The sequence below is a fragment of the Columba livia genome, chromosome 1 (assembly GCF_036013475.1).
Source record: "Columba livia isolate bColLiv1 breed racing homer chromosome 1, bColLiv1.pat.W.v2, whole genome shotgun sequence".
Taxonomy (NCBI): Eukaryota; Metazoa; Chordata; class Aves; order Columbiformes; family Columbidae; genus Columba; species Columba livia.
In genome coordinates this window covers 187,710,290-187,730,782 of record NC_088602.1, presented here as the reverse complement: position 1 = coordinate 187,730,782, position 20,493 = coordinate 187,710,290, and the positions used below count along the sequence as shown (strand labels likewise).

The following is a 20,493-nucleotide window of genomic DNA, read 5'->3' as shown; positions in this document are numbered from 1 at the left end:
GGAGAAAGGTGATTCATTTTTAGAGGAGTAGCTTCTTTAGCCAGAAACCAAGTAAAAGATACTAGCAAATTATAAAACAACTTTTTTTTTCTTTAAAGATGGTGTTCATAACTGAAGATTCAAAAAATTCCATTGGTTCCCAAAATTTCCACTGTTTTTCATTTTAAAGCTTTAAATGTGTTGGAAATAGAAGAGCTTTATTTGGAATTGTTAAAAAAGAGAGCAGACAGTGCAGTGGTGGTACGAGCATTCGTGTCACAGCCTATTAGAATGAGTCACTCATGTTGATCAGGTGAAGTCCTGACCCCTCTGATCAGTGGGGACAGGTTCATTAAGCGGGTGGCTTAGAGCACTTGGAGCCTCCTTCAACACTTTCTCTGTGAAAGGATCTTTCTCATGCCATCAAATACATATGTACCCTAAAAACGTTTCCCTACTAGGTAAGATACTTAAAGCTAGATAGCATAAATACTCCATTTGGTATTTTTACACCTGTAGATATTGAAGAAAATATCTCTTCAAATTAGAAATTTACAAAAATGTGGAAATTAATTTGCAAAATTAGGAAACTAATTTTAGAGTTTGTGTCCTTTGACCTTTGCACTCTAAAACCTCAGCTGTGCACTTTAATGTGCATCATCTCCAGTACAAATCTTCATTGTGCCACACGTGCTTGTTGTTCATATTTTTTCTCAGGTTCATAATGTCAGAAATACAGACCATTAAGCACAGATGACAGCTACAAGCACAGGGAAAAAAAAAAAAAAAAAACAACACTATACCTGATTTTGGTAACTTTACATTCGATTTATGCACTCTTTAAAATAAACTATTGCCATGTTCTTAAGATAGGACAGCAAAACTGTCCCTTCAGTGACCTTGTAAACAACCATATTAGAGAATGGATGAGAGGAAACCCTATCACAGTGAGTAAATGGAAATTTGCTATGTGAGTTAGGTGAAGCTAGAGGTTTATACGCTGTGTTTATAATTTAATTGCTTAATTAAATTCCACTTCTGACTAAAAATGCAGCAGAAAATTAATCAGCTCAGAAAAATTACCTTTATTGAAAGGAGTAAACAGAGTGTGTTCCCCCAGAATTTTGTGCCCCATTGAACCCATTTCTCTGTTGCAAAAGATGAAGCAGCTGAAAGATATCCCAATAAAAATTAAATTTTAGCTTGGCTAACAGGGCCAAATCTTACTCCTGTTGATGTCGTTACCTAAACTCCTACAGATTTCATCATGAACATAAGGTACAGTATTCTTAGTCCTAATACAATATATTGCACTTTTGTGGAAAATAAGGAGAAACTATTTCTTGATAATTATTATTTACCCTTTGGCTTGTGCACTATATACTGTATAGAGATTCTTGAATTGCAGGAGTGTCCTTGTTAGGTAATACAGGGGTGAACATGCAAATTCTTTCTGTTGTGAGAATCCTTTTTCAGCAGTGTGGTTGCCAGGTTCCCAGCTCTGTTCCCCAAGTGCTCTCATTTTCGCAGTCTCAATGAAACAAGACTCTGAATGCTTTCCCAGAAGACGGTGGTTACTTTCTTAATGGCAGACACAGTGGTATAAGCAGCACTTGCATCAACAGGATTTGTTTGCAGTCAGGATGACATTTTATTTAGCACTCCCATGTTGTTGTACAATTTTGAATATAGAACAGCTTTCTTCAATAAAAATTACATTTGCAATCATAATTATGCAAAGTTCAGCATGTCATTCTTTACGACATGTACAGCTGAAATTCTCATGGAGTAGCTAATCTGTTTAGTCAGTATAATTGCTATTATGAGGAGAACAGCATCAAACCTACTATTATAACGTTGAGCTATGTCTAAGAACTCTCGTCTAATGCCCTTGTAGTTTGCAGCAAGGGTTTATAATTTGTCAAGGAGAGGATCACAGTATCAGTATGTGAAAATCTCTTTTTAAGTATTAACCATTTTCATTTCAGCACATGCCACCTTTGAGAATTCACTACCTGAAAGTACTTTTGAGATCATTTTGTGTATGACATATTTTCCTGTCTTATTCAGTATTTAACTACAGTTAACTCTTCTTATAGATAATGTTGAACGTAACTGGACCTGCTAGATGCTGAGGCCAGAGACAAATAGCATTCTTCAGATGCATTTTGTATAGCTTCCAGTGAAGAGCTTATAGAAATTTGCATGCCTCCTGCACCTGTTTGCTCTCCTTCAGAAAAGATGGCCTTCCTTATACAGAATTCATAAGTTTTACTTACTTTTTATACACATCCATTAACACACACACACACACAGAGTAATAAAATACTTTATTTATTCCTTCTCAGAAAGGAATGGTATTCTCCATTAAAATGAATTTGCAATTGGAATGGCTGAGGAGTGATGGACTCTGCTAGTGCTGCTGTCATTCTCTAAGAGAAGTGATGGAAACTTATGTATAAATACATTTTTCAGCACAAGGGCATTACCTTGCTGTGGAGAAGTAAAGGGTTTGGGTTAGGAGTTGGAATGGTAAATGGCTGTGAAGAGAACAGAGCAGTATCTGTCATTGTCCCTAGATATTAATTTCTGAGGCAATGGACAGATTGTAAAGCTTTGCATTATTAGGAAATTATCTTATAAGTCATTGTTTTCAAAAGTCTGTAGTAACTAAAATACTGGGCTCCTTCTGCCAATCAATTTTAATAAAAGGAATGAGAATAAATTCCGTTAAAATGAGAGCACATAGTTACTGTGTAGTGTGCAATTGCTCAAAGACAAATCACAGTTGTCATCCCAACATTTCTTTCTATCAGACAGACTGCCAAAGGCTGAGTAACTGTTAACTCCAAACAACAGAAGGTCAGGAGCAACTCAACAGTTTGCTCTTTTTAAAGGGCATTGATTGTTATCAGAAATATTACATACAAGTTTCTAAAGGATGGGTAGTATGTAAATGCCCTCAAGGCTCAGAAGGATCTCTCTGACTTAAAAAGAAGAACACTACAAACATTATTGAAATTGAGAAGACAAGTGGAGAGAGTCATCTTACCTGGAGAGGAGTTGATTAAAGCTCTCCGTGCATGTTCATTTCACTGAACTAACAATGGATTTTGCACAGCGGCATAACAACTTCTTGGGCTCTGTTTGTTGTGCAACTAAACAGGACGTAGATAATATGAGCAAGAATCTCTGGTTTCAGTTTTGGAGCAGAGGTCTGGAAAAGAACCCCTGGGTTGTTAGGTCCATGTCCTGATACTCCTTTGTAAAGATACCCATGTCCTCTCTTAATACCTGAGCTGAGTCAGTTGTTGTCACTGCTGTTCCCCTTTTCTGCCCACTGCTTCACCCATGTGAAGGCTGTTGCAAGTCCTGTTTGCTCCATTAGTGTAGGAATCACCTTACAGTCAAATTAGTTCCTAGTTTTTAGCATACTAACCTTGTCCTATACTCCTAATGAAGGATAGTTCCCTCATTCATTAGCATTTCATCCTCTCCAATTCCTCCTTTCCCTATTACAGAATCACAGAATGTTAGGGATTGGAAGGAACCTCGAAAGATCATCTAGTCCAATCCCCCCACCGGAGCAGGAACACCTAGATGAGGTTACACAGGAAGGCGTCCGGACGGGTTTTGAATGTCTCCAGAGAAGGAGACTCAACCTCCCTGGACAGCCTGTTCCAGTGCTCCGTCACCCTCACTGTAATGTGAGGGTGATGCTTCACACTCATGCAACCCTAAGCTTCCATCACCTTCTTTCAGAGTTTTAGCCTCCTTCATTTTTATCATCTTAGGAGCCTTTCTCTACTAAAGTTTGAATTCCACGTTCTTGAACATTGGTGACAAGAGCTGTGCAAAGTCATCCCCATGAGATGCCTTGCACAGTACTACTAGTACTATTATACCAGAAATGCTTAATCTGATGTATTCAAGTAACACTTGTCTTTCTGTGTCTATATCATGCTTTTGGCATTCTGTGAAAAGTTAATTCAACCCACTCTTCAGAGTTTTGATCATTTCCAGCTGGCAAATTCCCAGTGTATAGCAAATATTTATTGTTGTTCATATGTCAAAATGTATTGCCCTCCTTCTTGAAGTATTACATTTCTTTTCACTCTCCTGTTCTTTGGAATTATACCATTCTCATTGCTGCATTTTGGCCATGCTGTATATCACCAGTGTTTTACAACATTGTTATCAGTGCACTCCTAATATTTATTCTGAAGTCATTGCTGAGAATATTGGGAAAGCTCATCCCTGAGATGGATCTTCAAGGAATTTGTCAAGAAACTTTTTTTTGCTCTTTCTCAGTGTTGCCTATTGCCTTTCTCTTGAGGTAGCTTCTTTAACCAACGCGCAGTTTCTTTTTTAATCTTCATTTTCTTCAGCTTAACTGGTAGTTTTCCCATAGGGCACAGTATCAAATGCTTTATTAAAGTCAGAATAGATGAGATCTACTGAATTTCCTTTATAAGAAAATATCCTATCATTAAAAGCTACTACACAAGTTTAGTGACCTACCTTTGCAAAACTGTGTAACATTTTATTTGGTTTTTGTTCTTTTTATGTCTTCAAATAGTCACTTCTTCAAAATTTGTTTTAAAACTGTCACCATCACTTTTCCCTCTTCTTTACCTGCCAGCATTAGATTTGTTGTTGTCAGCTTTCAGTAAGTCCCTAAAATTTAGACTCTTGAAATTATTAGATATTTTTAATAACACCTAGTACTAAGTCTGCACTTTCAAGTGCCAGTTTTCTCTCAGTACAGTGTGTTACTCAGGTCTCTTCATTTGCAAAGCCCTTCAGTTTGCGGTGTTTGTTACCTCCACATTTTATTCCACAGTAACAGAAACTGCTGAGGACATAAGTTCTTTCTCCTTTTGAAGAGAAATTAGAAGTGCTTGCATCTGTGTTCCAAAACTAGAATACACAGAATCATAAATTAAGTTCATTTGATCAGCAATTTAAAATTGAAATTTCTTTTCATCTCTGCCTTTTTTCTTCTGCTTTTACCTTTTCAGATTTGTTGTTTCATTTTTTTCCATGAGCCAAGATTCCCTTTTTTGGGAAAAAAAAATAAAATACACCAACCAGACAGTGATTGTGCCATTAAGGTAATTTCATTGAATGCTATGATAAATTTTTAGAAAATGAAAACATTGTAATGTGACCAACTTTATATAATGATAGATCATAGACTCGGAGGTGTGAACTCTAACTTTCTACAAACCTTATAATCTCTGTGTACATAGGTGATAATGGCAATTAAAAAAAAAATATATAATTTGTCCCTAGAAACTAAAATCCTATTGAATTCTTAGAAAACAATTATGGAAAGACTGGTTTCAACTCCATAATTATAGCCAAATTCTATTATTTATCTAAAGCTATAATCTTTTTATTTTGTAATCAGAGTACAGGATGTCATCCCAAATGTCCACTCCTTACTTTTTCACACAGAATTAATTCCGTGAGAATTTGCAAGAAAATCCACCACAGTCAAAGTGAAATTATCTGTGGGTGGATTATCCCAGTTGCAGATTAACTCTGCAGAGTCAGTTCAGATCTAGTAACATGTATTAGCTCCAGTTTATTGATGTTTGTACTGCTTTTGATACAAGTCTAGAAGCAATCTTGCTGGTTTCATGTGTCAAAAATGTCTGAATTAATGGGCCCTACTGGAGTAGAGTTGGCTCCATGCAGCTCAAGTTATGATGTGTCTATGTTATCAAATTATATTATGGCCTGTTTTACTGCAGGGCTTCCTTCTGCATCAATGTAAGTTCACTCCCAGACTTCTGTTTGAAGTGAATCAGTCAGATTCCTTGGCAAGAGAGCTGTTATAGAATAAAGGAAGGCTCATTTAGGCTCCTTGCACTACAATTGGATTTGGAAAGAAATACATCATATTTGGGTCCTTCTGCACAATATCCGAACAGGCCATATTCCTTCAGAAACTTCAAAACTCACTGAGGCCATACACTGTGGTGTGTGCAGCACATCCTGGAAGGAGTTTGATAGCTAACAGTCAACGCATTATCTGCCCTCGCATGGGTCTAATTCTGGCACATGCATAGAAATGAATTACTTGGTGGACAGACACTTCTGTTAGTAGATATCTTGCACTTTCTCCAGGCTTGAGTTCTAGTAGCATTAATGTTAAGTAGCACAACAGCTGAGTGCTGCCAGCAACAAGAGCAATAGTACTGTTGAAAATCAAAACCAATGCCAGATGTCTTACATGAGGGATCAAAATACAAAGTGGATGCTCTGTTGCAGTTAGGCATTAAATGAGCTGGACCAAGTCCTAAGCTGCAACATCACTGCCAAAGTCTCCAGCCCCATCTAGCTGTTGGATGTGAATTTACCTGTAAACCCACCAGGGCTGTGAATTTTGGTTTTTTTGGCATCCTTGGCCGTGGAGGGAAGTAATGATCCAAGGGAGCAGCCGTTCCCAAGTGTCACACAACACTTGCCTTTTTTCCAGCATCCCTGCTGTTGGTCGGTGGGAGACCCTCTGACCTGGAGACAGGTTGAATCTCCTGAGTGTCTTGGCCTTCATATGTTTTTTTGAAGAAAAGGAGGAAGGGTGAAATATTGGACAGAGAAAACCAGTAAGGGATACATGCTGTGCTGGGGGCAGGGGGAAGACTGGCAGGCCAGAGACAAGTACTTCCCATCTGCACTGCACTCATACCCGAGGAGGAGAATCACCTCTTTAATCAGCACATTCCTGTGCTCATGCCAATGAGAAATTAAACAGATGTGTTCAATAGCTTATATGCTGGGGAGAAGAAGAGGTGAATTGTACATTTACCTCCAAGGATAAATGCTCTTTTGGAAAGCAAGCTGAAGTTAGGTTTTAGATATCCTGATGTTAGATTTTAGACGTACTGATGGGCTCAAGAAAGGAGGAACAGAGAGAAGTTATGTGACCTGTTTGACACAGGAGGTCAGACTGGACAATCTGACAGTCCCTCTGGCCCTAGGCTCCATTGGTCTGTGAAGCAGTCACCTTTTCATTTCAGTAGCATTTTAGTCAGTTAACTTAGCTCATTTAACAATATTTTCTTGGTACCTATGTGACTCACTGATAATGCATACTTGTGAAAGTGCCCATTGTTTGCAAAGCCTGGCTTGCTTTTTCATTTCAGCAAAACATGAAGCTGAAAACAGATGATTGATAGCTTTTTGTGTTTATTTTCTAAAAGATGTCAAGCAGCATATTTACTGACTCGACTCCTGCTGCAACTTGTTAGTTTGAGCAGTATAAACACATCTTAACAACTCTTGGTAATTGTGGGGAGAAAGGCATCATGAATATAATGAAAACTGACAGCACTGATTTCCATTCCTGTAAATTTTTTACGCTTATAAAGGCAAGCACAGTATTTTGCTCACATGTTTTGGAGGTTCTAATGCTTCCAGATAACAGTTTATTGGTACTCGTATTTCAAAGATACTAGTTGTTTGGTAAAAAAAAAAAAAAAAAAAAGGTAATATTTAGGTTTTTTCTCTCAGATTGTTTTGTGGTCCCTTGTTTATACACTCACGCAAGTGGTGGTTATCCATAACACATATTTGCTAGATTTTTGACGAAAAAGTCCATGGGTTACAGAGAAAAAAGACTAGCTGATGTGGTAGCTTACAGATGGAAAAGGAAACTTTAGACAAAGCTTAGGTGAAATGTGTGGAAGCATATTCTGTGAATAAGTGAACAACAACAAAATTAGAGCGAATTGTCAATGGGTGCAGAGTGAGTACAATTCTCTGCCTCCTTTTCTTATCAATAAATCCTATAGGAAAATAATGATTTTCAATATATTATTGAAAGCTGTATGAAGCATCAAGAGTAACAAGTAGTAAATCATTTTGGAATAACCTAGTAAACAGTGAATAGCATGTGGATTTTAATGCAAAGCTGAAACAGGAATTCATCACGTCTTATCTGTCCCACATTTTTAGTTGTTTTTAGCCACTCCTGCCATAAAAAGTCATTCAGAAACTTGTCATACTCACCTCAAAGGGACATTTACAGTTTTCATCATCCTTTTTCTCCTGAACACTCTAATCCTATTAAAAAAACTATTCCTGAATGTTAGTCCCATAATGACTGAAATTCTTGCAATTTCTGGCTTAAATAATTTATGATGACTGAAGTATTTTTATGCCAACATCATCCCTGATTGTAAGTAGGTCTGTGTAGGAGCACTTCTGATCTCCTCTTTAATCCTTCATTTTATTATGCTTATTATGCCTTTCAGGCAAACAAACAAGCAAACAACCACACAAACAAAACCAGACTCTTCATTCAGCACCATTTCTGATAGAAATTCATTATTCTTATCCTTTCAATGCCATTTCTGATCAAAATTCATCACTTCAGCACAGAGAACCAGAACTGCATTTCCTCAGTGCATTTCAATGGAATTGAAACTTCTCTGAGACCATGTTTCTCTTCTTCATGATCTTGTCACACTGGTGATTCAGGATAATCTCACAGCTAATCTGGGGTCTTTCTCCTGTTCTCCCTGCTGATAACGATGTCTGTTCAATAGCCAGCTTTAGGCTCTCTTGAGCTCATTCCAGGTATGAAATAAGTGAACTTAGTCCGATGAAAAAACTCAACATCAGATTCAATATAATTATTTTTTCAATATAATTATTAGAATTACTTTATTACTAATTTAGAGGAGCCTTTCTAGGGTATAATTTTTAATAGTGTACAGCTTCTTTAGTTTCATTATAAATTAATGCAATTATGAATAAAATTTTTTTGTTTACTTGATTAGTGGTAAAGTCTATGAAGACTAGGCCGATTTGTAATAAAATGATTCGTTTATGCTGAAATCAGATGTGCTAGTCATGCTCTGTATTAATTTCACTGGTTTATTCCTAAGACTCATTAACATCAGTGATACTGAGAGTGATGTATCAGCTGTATGAATAGTATTTGCTGTGTGTTCGTGGAGGGGAAGACACTGACCACTAGAGGAAACAGTAGTTTTTCCAGGATAAGCTTAAAAAACACTGTTTAAGTCTGAGTCCGATAGTAGTCTTTATACTGTAGCCTAAATAATAGGGACTAGACCAATCCTTTCTGATCTCACTCAACATAATACATTAATATGGTTGTGGTTATATTCGTGTAATTGTTCAACAGTATCATATCTGCAAATTCAGTACAGTATAAATGACCATGATCTTGACATTGTGAATATAGTTCTGTGCACTGATGTGCTTGGTCCATGCTAATACAACAACTCTTTCTTGAGTTAGATTGTGGTCTTGGAAATCGTATTATTTGAATATGTCTGCTCATGTAGTCTGTTTTAATGAGCTTTGAAAATTTGATTGTAGTTGCCTCAGTAACTAATTTGCCTGCTTTGTTTTTTGCATGAAGATAATATGGTTTTGTAGTCAACTTTAAGTAGATGTTTGCTGGAGGTTCTAATCCAATGTTTCTTCAAAAATTGCATTAAAGCTACATATTTCATTAAGGTACTATGCATTAGTGTGTTAGTGCTGAAGAACCGTTCAAGACCACCTCCCTTTAATATGTCTGAAAAGTTATTTTGACTTGCCAGAAATGTTAAGTGTGAAAAATATTTAGTGCATGCAGTTTGATATTCTTACTGATACCAAGGAGATTATGTAAGTTTTTTAATTAATCTACTAATGTTCTATGTAATGATGAATGCATGAAGTGGGAAATAAATGTCAGTAGAATTTTCTGCAAATGGAGATGTGTATTCATATGATCCACGAGTATATACAGAAAAGGAGAAAATAGGATTCCTGAGACCCTTGCTCATCGTGTGTTACCAGCTTCATAAGTTGTCTGCAACCCTGGTTAATGTGACCATACTTTATATATGACTATAGCATACAACATCATTTCCATCCCATGGTTTATGCTTAGGGACAAGAGCTTTGTTAGGTAAACAAGCTCAGAGAGCTAATACTGAAGCTATTCCTAATGATACAAATGAAGTAGTGGGACAAATTACCTGGTTAAACTATGACTGTGAAAAAGTCCAGTTGTTCTCTTCACTTATCTTACATGACTTCCTGGGACCTAGTCCCATCAGTTTTTTTACTGAGTTTTAGTTCATGTGTTTTACCTTTGTTGTTCGCTTCCTTTTTAAAGTCTCCTCTGTAGAATGAGTGATCTTCATGTCATTTGTAACTTTCGCGTTTGACCTTGTTTTCTTTTATGTGGAGTTCTTAGTAAACTTCTGTCAATTCTCTTATAAGATCTTTATTTTATAACACTACTTTTCACAATCGTACTGAAAAGAGTGCAAATTCCCTTTTATTGCTGAACAGCAAGTAGAAAAACAGTTATTTGAATAATCAGTTATTAGAAAGTAGTTATTTGAAAAATTATTGTGTTTTGTACATCTCTTATTTTTAAATCTGTCTGAAATCTAGTGTCTTATTTAGATAAAATGTTTGGAATTTTTGATGCTGCTGGTGACAGTAATGAGTCACCTAGTGAGAACAGCATTGCACTGACAGTACAATAACAAAAAGGGTCTCTAGTGTCTGCTGTCTTTGTATATCTGACCTTGAAGACAATGAGAACGTGCTTGTTGCAGAAGTTGAGCATCTAATACGTTGATGCATCTGTTAGTTCTTGCATATTAAATCAGATAATGTTTATAATGATCAGTGATTCTTTCGCAAATTAAATATTTTCCAGTGATCTCAACATTCAGCTGCATTTGCTTGTCCTAAATGATGGTCCTTAACAGGAGAAATTGCTTGTACTTCAGAAAATTGTAACACTGCACCATTCCCATTCCTTTCTGACATGGTTTTCTCTTACTATTATATCTTATTTGTAACTAAAGCAATTTTGGTTTACATTTTATATTCATATAGAGACCATGAACCAAGCAACACCTGCTAGGAAACTGGAAGAGGTTCTTCACCTTGCAGAACTCTGTATTGAAGTATTGCAGCAAAATGAAGAACATCATTCAGAGGTGAGGCCGTAGCTGCATCTGCTGTAGAGAATGGTTTGTTCCTAGATTTTTTCTCCCCTGATGTGAAGCAATTCTGTCAAGAAACATTTTAGCTTTACTTTCTGACATATGTTTAAGGCAGTTCACATTTACAGAAGAATAAGAGACTTGAAGCTTATGAAAAGTGAAGTGAAATAAAACTCTACTTGAATTCGCTTGAATGAACTTGAGGTTTAGAAATGAAAATTAAAAAGCATAAAATAGAGAAAACGTATTTGTGCTGGAGGTGGTGAAATGGTATGGAAAACATTTCTAGCCTTATACAGTTGTTCCTTCCAACTTTTCACCTCTTATTCAAAATAGAAAGAAAATATATCTGAATGCTAGTTTTCATCATACTGTATGGATTTTGGTTTTAATGTAAAAATAATGATGCATATAATAATCACATTCACACTGCTCTTCTGGTGGTTGGAAAATTACTGCTTTTAAACTTGCACTTTTTAAAATGCCATTATAAGTTAGAAGAAATAATACAGAAAAATTTCACGTTTCTTACTCTCAAGTCTTTTGCTTCATAATATGGAAACCATAATATTTAGAATATTTAGAATTATAGCACCTTTTATATCAAGGAATTACAAAAATAAACTTGACCAGGTACACACAATTGTATATATTATTAACATTCAATTAATAAATACAGTTTTCTAAGGTTCAGGAAATTGTTTTTAAAATGTTCTCAAAAAACTCAATAAATATTTTTGGGGAAAATATGCAAAGGGATAAACATTATTTTGTCTATATAGTTATAAATATGATCATTCAAAACATCTGGTTTTATATCACACTATGGAATCTAGTTTCTAGCTTACATCTGTCAAGTGTGAACTTGTTATAGATGTTTTTTTATCTTATACTGAAGAAACAGCTGTTTCCATGATTTGAAATTAATTCCCTGGAGATCCTGTTCTACACTACGTTTGCCACTGTGTTAGTCTGCAATGATTGCTTAATAAAACATATATATTTTTGTCTTTGTCTTTTGAGGACCTGTACTACTGTAAGAATATTAGACTTCTGTGGAAAAGAACACAGATGAAACAGATCAAATGATACATGCATGATTAAACATCTCTGTTCTAAGATTACATTCTGTACTGGTTATTTGCAGTCAGAGATGTGGTATTCTTCAGAATGGTAAATATATTGCATGTGACTTGAGAAAAATGCATTCAGCAAAAGTTTTCAGTCCAATATGAGAAAACCTGAAAACAATGAAGATAATTTTTAGATTTTTTTCCCTTTCCTTCAGTCATGTAATAAAGGTTCAATTTTAGTGAAATTTGTAGAGCATGCAGAATTTCAATAGTAAAATATATCTGAGAACAAGATCATGAAATTATACATTCCTATGGTGACTTCACATCATGATGTTAAGTAAATGTTCAGTGTTTGATGATGCAGATGGCAAAAAGGATCAGTAATGTCTAAAATAGGATATAACATTTTTTAATACTAGTTTGTTTTGTTTTGTTTTTAATTCATAACACTTCCAAATTTCTGGGATTCCCAAAGGGAAGAGAGGTATGTGATTCCAGATGAACTAAGCATTATTTTTCACCATTTATAGTATGGAGCTGTGCACTGAATGTTTTGATGATTTCTGGTGTTATATTACCACATTTGTGTGTCTTTCTGGAATGTGAGAACTTCAGTCTTCCTTTAATCTGGTCAATGTTTTTGTTCTCTTAGAATGTGTATCACCAATTGTTAATTGCCTTTACCTTGTTTTCCTATTACCCGTAATGACTGAATAACTATCTTAGCTGTAGTATTTGTTTTTCTATTCTTGGTCCTTGTTGTCTAAGCAATGTTGGATAGTTCTATAAAGGGTCAGAAGAAATTTTGGCTGGGTTCAAAGTGTCATTTGCAATGACGAAGAAGATGAAAAGAAAATGTGCTGGTTTACTGCTTTTGTTTTTGCTTTGTTTGTTTTGAGGTTTTGGCAATATGTTCTGGAAAGAGTTTTGCTTACCTAAAAGAGACACCTGCCAATGCCTGTATACATTTATGTTCTTCTTTATTTCTTTGCATTTAGCTATTTTCTAGGGTAAGGAGGGTTTTCCTTTAATGAGCTCCCATTTAAACATGATTTACTAATGACAAACTTCTTCCAGTTTGAGGAAAAATACTCTGTTTCAAACTCTTGCCAAAACTTTTGAAGTCCTATCTGTCCTTTTCACTCTGATGCCAATCAGCATCCTTCAGTCCTGACACCGCAACACACGAAGTACTTTTCAGTAATAGCAGAGCATGTGCATCATTTCTTTAAAACCTCTTGCCAATTCATCTTTTCTCCATTTACCCCATGTCAAAAAGAATTACAGGCAGCCATCAGAAAGTCCAGGATGCAAAAAATATTTGTAGAACACTTTTCAGGATTTGTCTTTTATTTGATGCCTTTGAGGCGTGAGTGCATACTTCTACCTTACCTGGGACACATATTTCAGAAATACAAGTGAGGATTTCTGTGATGTTATTTGAAATTGTGAGAACTTGGGACTTGTATAGACCAAGCTACATATGTCCCATGTTGGTAAATCAAAAATATTCAAAATGAGATATTCACAATGAGGGCCATAAGTTTGAAAGTGAAGACATTTTCTTGTCTGTTATGTGTAGGTATTTCTCACCATCAGATATTTTTGTTAAGTCTGAATAAAGCCCTCTCATCTGTGTGTGATATTCATCCTGTTTCTTAAACTCACTTCATCTTTAACTCCAGGATCATACAGCTCCCTCTGATCCAATAATCAGCTTCAATACTGACCTTCCAAAGCCTAGATTTCAGTGTCAGTAAAAAGGTACAAGTGTTAAAATGTGAAGCAGTCTTCAATGTCGTGCTGGCTTTGCTTGCTGATGTAATATTTTTCACAGATTTTTTCTCTTCTTTTAAACTAACTTACCTAAGAGCTTTTTTACCAGACAAAACTGTGTATTCCAACATGTGGTTAAGTTACTGAAAATTAATGTAGACATTAGTGAATTTCTTAAGATGTATTTATAGGATTTGTGGAAGGAAAATTGGATGCCTTCCTCAGGAGAAACTGACATATTTAAGGCAAAAATAAGAATTAAGAAGTGCTCTGTATCCATTAAAAAAAACCCTTAAGAGTTCAAGTTCAAGAGTTCAAGTTCAAGAGTTCAAGTTCAAGAGTTCAATGAAATTTCACATTAAAGCCATCCCTTTTCATTAACAAATGAGTGCAAAATGTATTCACAAGAATTTATTTGGAAAATAAATTAATCGTATTACTTATTGCCTTAGAATTGAATGAAATCAAAAGAAGCATATACAGTAATTTTTCAACTCTCTAGCAAAAAGAGTTGCAAGGATTTATACTCCTTTTTAGACTTTTTGTGTTACATTTTTGTTCTGATTATATCATCTTTCCCAGCATAGTCAGTTTGATATCTTATATTTTTGATACGAGGTTTTAGAAAATATTTTCACATTTTTTGCTTGACCTGCTTATCCTCCCCAAATGTGATGGGAACATGAAGTAACATATCCAAGTGTATTTTGCCATGGATAACAACACTTCTCTTTGCTTTATGACTTGTGTTTAGTAATTCTATTTTGTCATGCTTGCAGGCGTTTGCTTGGTGGCCAGAATTATTGGCTGAGCATGCAGAGAAGTTTTTATCTCTGTATTCTGTGGATATGGACTCAGCACTGGAGGCGCAGCCGCAAGACTCCTGGGACAGCTTCCCACTTTTCCAGCTGTTGAATAACGCCCTCAGAAATGACAGTAAGTTCTTAAGTTTTCTGCTTTTTATATGCATAAGATTTTTTCACTGTGTTCACACCTTAGGAATGTGTTCCTGAATAATAGAATTCTCAAAATAAAAGTGACAGTGCATGTGCCCAGTTTCTTGGAAATGGAGCAGTTTCTTTCTCCAAGCACCATTTCAGTCCGCATTCCGGAAATCCCTTAACCATTCAGTATTCACAAGTTGTTCAGTTTTAAATCAGTTGTGTGCAAGCAGCATAATATATGATATTTCATATTTAACCTATACCGCTTAAATAGATTTCCTTCTAAGCCTTCATGTAAACTACTTTCAAACTAGTTATTTCTGTAAAGCTGTTGTAGGCTTAGCATCAGTGGAGTAACACACAACAAATCAGTGTTATTTTCACTTGGTACATTGTTGCATTATTATTTGGGTTGGAGACCAGAATTTGAGATAGCTGTATTATCTTGCATTCGAAGAGAGATGTTGGTTTCTTTTAATAATAGATAAGTGATATCCTGGGCATGTTTTGGTTGAAAATGATTTTAATAATGGAATTAAAGAAATAACCAATGAAACAAACAAACAAAAAAATGAATAGATGTTAATTTAAAAACATTGAATTGTACCTAACATTTTAAGGCATCATAAAGAAAAGTAATATGTTTGTGCTATGTTTTGTATGTTTACTCTTATTCTATTTTTAGAAAATTAGAAAATTATCTACTTTTTTTAACATTATTTTTGAGATCCAAATGCATATTTTATTGGATGATTTAAGTTATTCCAAAATTTGGGGTTTTTTTAATAAATACAAGATTTTTAAGTCTCCTTGTAAAATGTATTTTATTTCTGTGGAAGTTCAATAACTCTTAAGAATTTTAGCTCCGTGTATGGAAACTGCTTGACTGAAAGGATAGAAAATAGTATTCAACAGCTTTTCTTCAAGGTTACACATATTGCAACCTGTATTATTTATCATTGTATAATTGTTAACGTTAGCTGCCAAGTGTTTATTGAAACATATAGGTCATCTCAGTATAGTACCTGTTGGCCACAACGCCGTATCATGAAATAGAGCAACCAGCAAGTGTTCAATTAACTGTGACACGGTGGATGATGAGCTTCATTGCGGAAAAGGGGCAAATGGACAGGCCTGCTAAACTAAAGCTGAATCTTAAACAGGATTGTTGAAAGTCACTGTTATTGCACCACGTGAGATGTAGTCTAGGATAGAGTGGAAGAACATGAACATCCAGTCTTAGAGATCTGTTTTCATTAATTACATTTCCTTACCCTGACATTTCACAATACGTGAAGTACTGTATTCCTGATAATTTCTTTTTTCACGTTATCCTAGTGAAAGACAATGTATCTGTTAATGTTTCCCTTAGTTTGTTTTAGAGATATACATGAATGTTGTGTCTGGGTCTTTAGTTGGACAAACTGCACCTATAGAAACATATAAAAATTGCCATGATTGTGGTAATTTAATCTCAATTTAGAAGGCTGCTAAGAAGGGTGTAGGAAATGTTTGATCTTGGTGCAGGTCTCATAAGAGTTAAACTCCCGCAAGGTGGATTCTGCATTACATTAAGTGGGTGTCTGGTCATCTAAAATCCAGATAAAAAAATCAGAAGCCTGTATTCAGGTGTCTTTCTTACCCTCTTACATTTTCAGTTTAGGAAGCACATCTCTAGTTGTGTCGTTGTGTGCACTTAAAACAGTTATTTGCTTTCTGAAAGCTGTGGAGGTATTTTACAGTAGTCTTACAAGAAGGATTTGTGGCAATGGTTTTAACTACATTATTGTGTCATTTCTCTTCCTTTACACTTTGGTTCCAACCTGAAAGAAGTGATAGAAACAAAGAAGGGTTGTCCTCAGGTGCAAAAGGTTGCTGGTAGGCTACTGATTTTTATTTCATTAAAAGATCAAATGGATAATAACACTAAGTGGTTAAAACAATCTTAGGAAAGACATTTTATGAAAACTTTCATGTCAAAGCAATTATTGGAAGAATTGTAAAATCTTAACTGAAGGATACAAAATGACTGCATTATGAAATCTCACACCTGTATACCAATTTCAGTAATTCTCTAATGGTAATAGATACAGTAAATGACAGTTTCTGGCAAGTGAAAGCCATCTGGAAAATTATATGCTTTTTTTTTTTCCCCAGAACTATTGGAAAGCAACTGTGGAAATTAGTCACCTTTTAATCGGTGGATATGTTAGCAAGTAGCAAGTGACCATTCTACCAAGAACTGATTCCCAAGTGGAACATACCTCAGGGCTTATTCTTTAATTAGCAGGCTTTTCACCTTGCAAGTGCATTAAAGCCATTAGAAACTGCTCCCCATGCTTATATAATCAACTTTACAGCCTTCCAAAATGAAATAAATGATTCTGGTTTTACCCTAAGTGAAAACCTTTTCCTGAAAACTATCACCTTCATAAAGATAGATTTAGAAAAAAAAAATCTAAAAAGGGAAAAACTGGAATGTGGTCTCATGAGGATAAAAAGGCTAGTGTTAATAATTAACAAGGAGGGTGAAGTGGAGTAAATTAGCCATAATAGAGCCCACAGTGACTGGCAAAGTCACCTCTCATTATCAAAAAACTCATTAGGAAATGAAGAGGTGGAAATCCCACTGGGTTATTCTCACTCTCCAGCTATATCAGAGATTACTTTTCAGATTTCTTTCAAATGAAGAACTGTTAGGTCACCATATTGCATATTAGGTTAATCTTCAGTGAAATTTGGAGGACTGACACCTGCATGTTATTCTATCTCAAGAGCTTTAAATGAGCTCTAAATCTTCGATGCAGGAGTCAGTTTTCATGTAAACCTGACATGAGGAAAGTCCTCACAATAAAGAAACAATCTAACATTTACAGCATTAAAGAAAACTTTCATGTAAGACTGTTTTTATGACTATGTCACTAAAATATAATGTTAGAAAGACTGCAAGATAATGAAAATCCATAGTCTTTGCTATTCAAATACTGTCAAATGTGTTATTTTACGTAGTATACAAAACATTGTACAAGATTCAAGCCAAATACTTCAAAGCCAACATTAATTTAACAATGAGGAAAAAGTGCATTTTCCAATACAGCGTATAACTTTTCATGAAGTGAAGGGGGGGAGGAAAGGGGAGTCCTGACTGATGCTTCACATTTCTAGTATGAAGGACTCTGTTTTCGCAGAATCACACAGAATCACAGAATCGACTGGGTTGGAAAAGACCTCAGAGATCATTGAGTCCAACCCTTGGTCCAACTCTAGTCCGTTTACTAGATCATGGCACTAAGTGCCATGTCCAATCTCAGTTTAAAAACCTCCAGGGACGGCGAGTCCATTACCTCCCTGGGCAGGCCATTCCAATGCCTGATCACTCTCTCTGTAAAGAATTTCTTTCTAATATCCAGCCTAAATTTCCCCTGGTAGAGTTGAAGCCCATGCCCCCTTGTCCTATTGCTAACTGCCTGGGAGAAGAGACCAATCCCCACCTGGCTATAACTTCCCTTCAGGTAGTTATAGAGAGTGATGAGGTCACCTCTAAGCCCCCTCTTCTCTAGACTAAACAACCCCAGCTCCCTCAGCCTCTCCTCATAGGTCTTATGTTCAGGTCCCTTCACCAGTCGTGTTGCTCTTCTCTGGACCCGCTCCAGCACTTCAATGTCTTTCCTGAACTGAGGGGCCCAGAACTGAACACAATACTCCAGGTGTGGCCTCACCAATGCAGAGTACAGGGGAAGGATCACTTCCCTTGTCCTGCTGACCACGCTGTTTTTGATACAGGACAGGATACCGTTGGCCTTCTTGGCCACCTGGGCACACTGTTGGCTCATGTTGAGCTTCCTGTCAATTAGCACCCCCAGGTCCCTTTCTGTCTGACTGCTCTCCAGCCACTCTGCGCCCAGCCTGTAGCGCTGCAGGGGGTTGTTGTGACCAAAGTGCAGCACCCGGCATTTGGCCTTATTGAACTTCATCCCATTGGAATCAGCCCATTTTTCCAGTCTATCCAGATCCCTCTGCAGAGCCCTCCTGCCTTCCAGCAGGTCGACACTCCCTCCCAACTTGGTGTCATCAGCAAATTTGCTGATGATGGTCTCAATCCCCTCATCTAAATCATCAATAAAGATGTTAAACAGGACTGGACCCAACACTGACCCCTGGGGAACACCACTAGTGACTGGCCGCCAGCTGGATGCAGCCCCATTCACCAGCACTCTCTGGGCCCGGCCCTCCAGCCAGTTCTTAACCCAGCAGAGAGTGCACTTGTCCAAGCCATGGGCTACCAGCTTTTGCAAGAGTATATTATGGGAGACAGTGTCAAAGGCCTTGCTGAAGTCCAGATAGACCACATCCAGTGATTTTGAATCACTTTAAGCTGCTTCATTTTTTTCTGACCATATTTCACAGCAATTAAGGGTTCATCAGTGAGTTCATCACTGATTGCTTTCTTGTTAAGTCTAACTGAAGAACTAGTTAAAACAATGAATGGAGGAATATAATCTTCCTATAGAGCAGGAATATATTCCTAATATAAAATATTTCAGCTTTTGTGACAAGATCTAACAAATAACAAAAAGTGATTTAAAAAATGACATTTACAGTGGAAATTAGTAATAGATTGTAGATAAATTTGTTGTGATTTTTCAAAATGTAAAGGTTTGAAAAAAAGTATTGTAGCTGCTTTTATAGTATACATTTTAATGATCTCCAAAGTTTCTGTTGTTCATACACCATTAGCCTGACTGTGTAAAGCTTTGCAGATTATACAGCAATAACAGTACCAAATATCTCTCTTTGACAGAGAAATTATTTTTTCCAGAATTGCATATTCATAGAGGGAAGCAGGACATGGTTGTTCCAGGATCGTGTCTGTTTTTCTGTAATAACCATGTTACTTCTTGTCCACAGAGCTTATAAATTCTGTTATGAAGGGGTCTGCTCTAGAGGGCAATTTACTTTCTGTGGTTGTTAAATTATTCAGATTAATCAGGTGATGAGTGCCTCAAGATAGACATTTATTAATTTTTCTTTGCTTAAGACAGTGTCAGAGATATCTTTTAGTGGCATATGCCTAGTTACATGAAGTGTTTATATATTTATCTTATTTTAGAGGTTTTCAATTGTATATTCAATATTCTGCTCCTTTCCTTGCCAAGTTTTCTTTCCAAGTATCACGTACCGACACTATGTACTGTGCTGTTGCTCAGCATTATTGTATCACTACAGTGGCACAATTCAGTCAAAACTAGAAGTGTTACAAAGTTAACTCATAATCTATTTTTTTCCATCATTATTTAGTGAAATGTCTTTGTACCTTCTATAACTCAGCCAGGGCTCACCTGTAGACAGTCTGATGAAGCTGATTTAAAAAAACTCTGGCTATTGATTTCAAACGGGAATTTTCTGATATGTTTTTTTCCACTATTGCTGTTGCTGGTAGCAGAGTCTCAACTGCCACCAAAGGCAATATCACCTTCCTGTGTTGTCACAGCCTGTGTACCATTTTTGTACTAGAATTTATACATATCACCATAGCCTCTATCTCTTAAACTGCAGGGTGGAGATGAGGTAGAAAACAAATTGGATTTAAGGTAATGAGGGCAGACATCAGACCCACACTGTTACCTCTCATCAAACATCGTCATTAATTGTAGTAGTAATCTGTTCTTAGATCAGGGACTCAGGATTTTTGTTCAGTCCTGTTAAGAGTTACTTTGAAAT

General features: G+C 36.2%; 1 protein-coding gene across 9 annotated transcripts in view; it reads left to right on the top strand.

The window, feature by feature from the left end:
- CADPS2 (calcium dependent secretion activator 2) overlaps positions 1–20,493 on the top strand; it is a 308,892-nt gene that overhangs the window by 230,467 nt on the left and 57,932 nt on the right. For all 9 annotated transcript variants that reach the window (XR_010469580.1, XM_065048851.1, XM_065048850.1 and 6 more), the window contains 2 exons: positions 10,867–10,970; positions 14,608–14,764. Coding sequence is in view for 8 of the 9 variants with exons in the window: in XM_065048851.1 (XP_064904923.1) it covers positions 10,867–10,970; positions 14,608–14,764 (261 nt within the window). In the remaining variant the exon portion in view is untranslated. The remainder of the gene's footprint in view (positions 1–10,866; positions 10,971–14,607; positions 14,765–20,493) is intronic.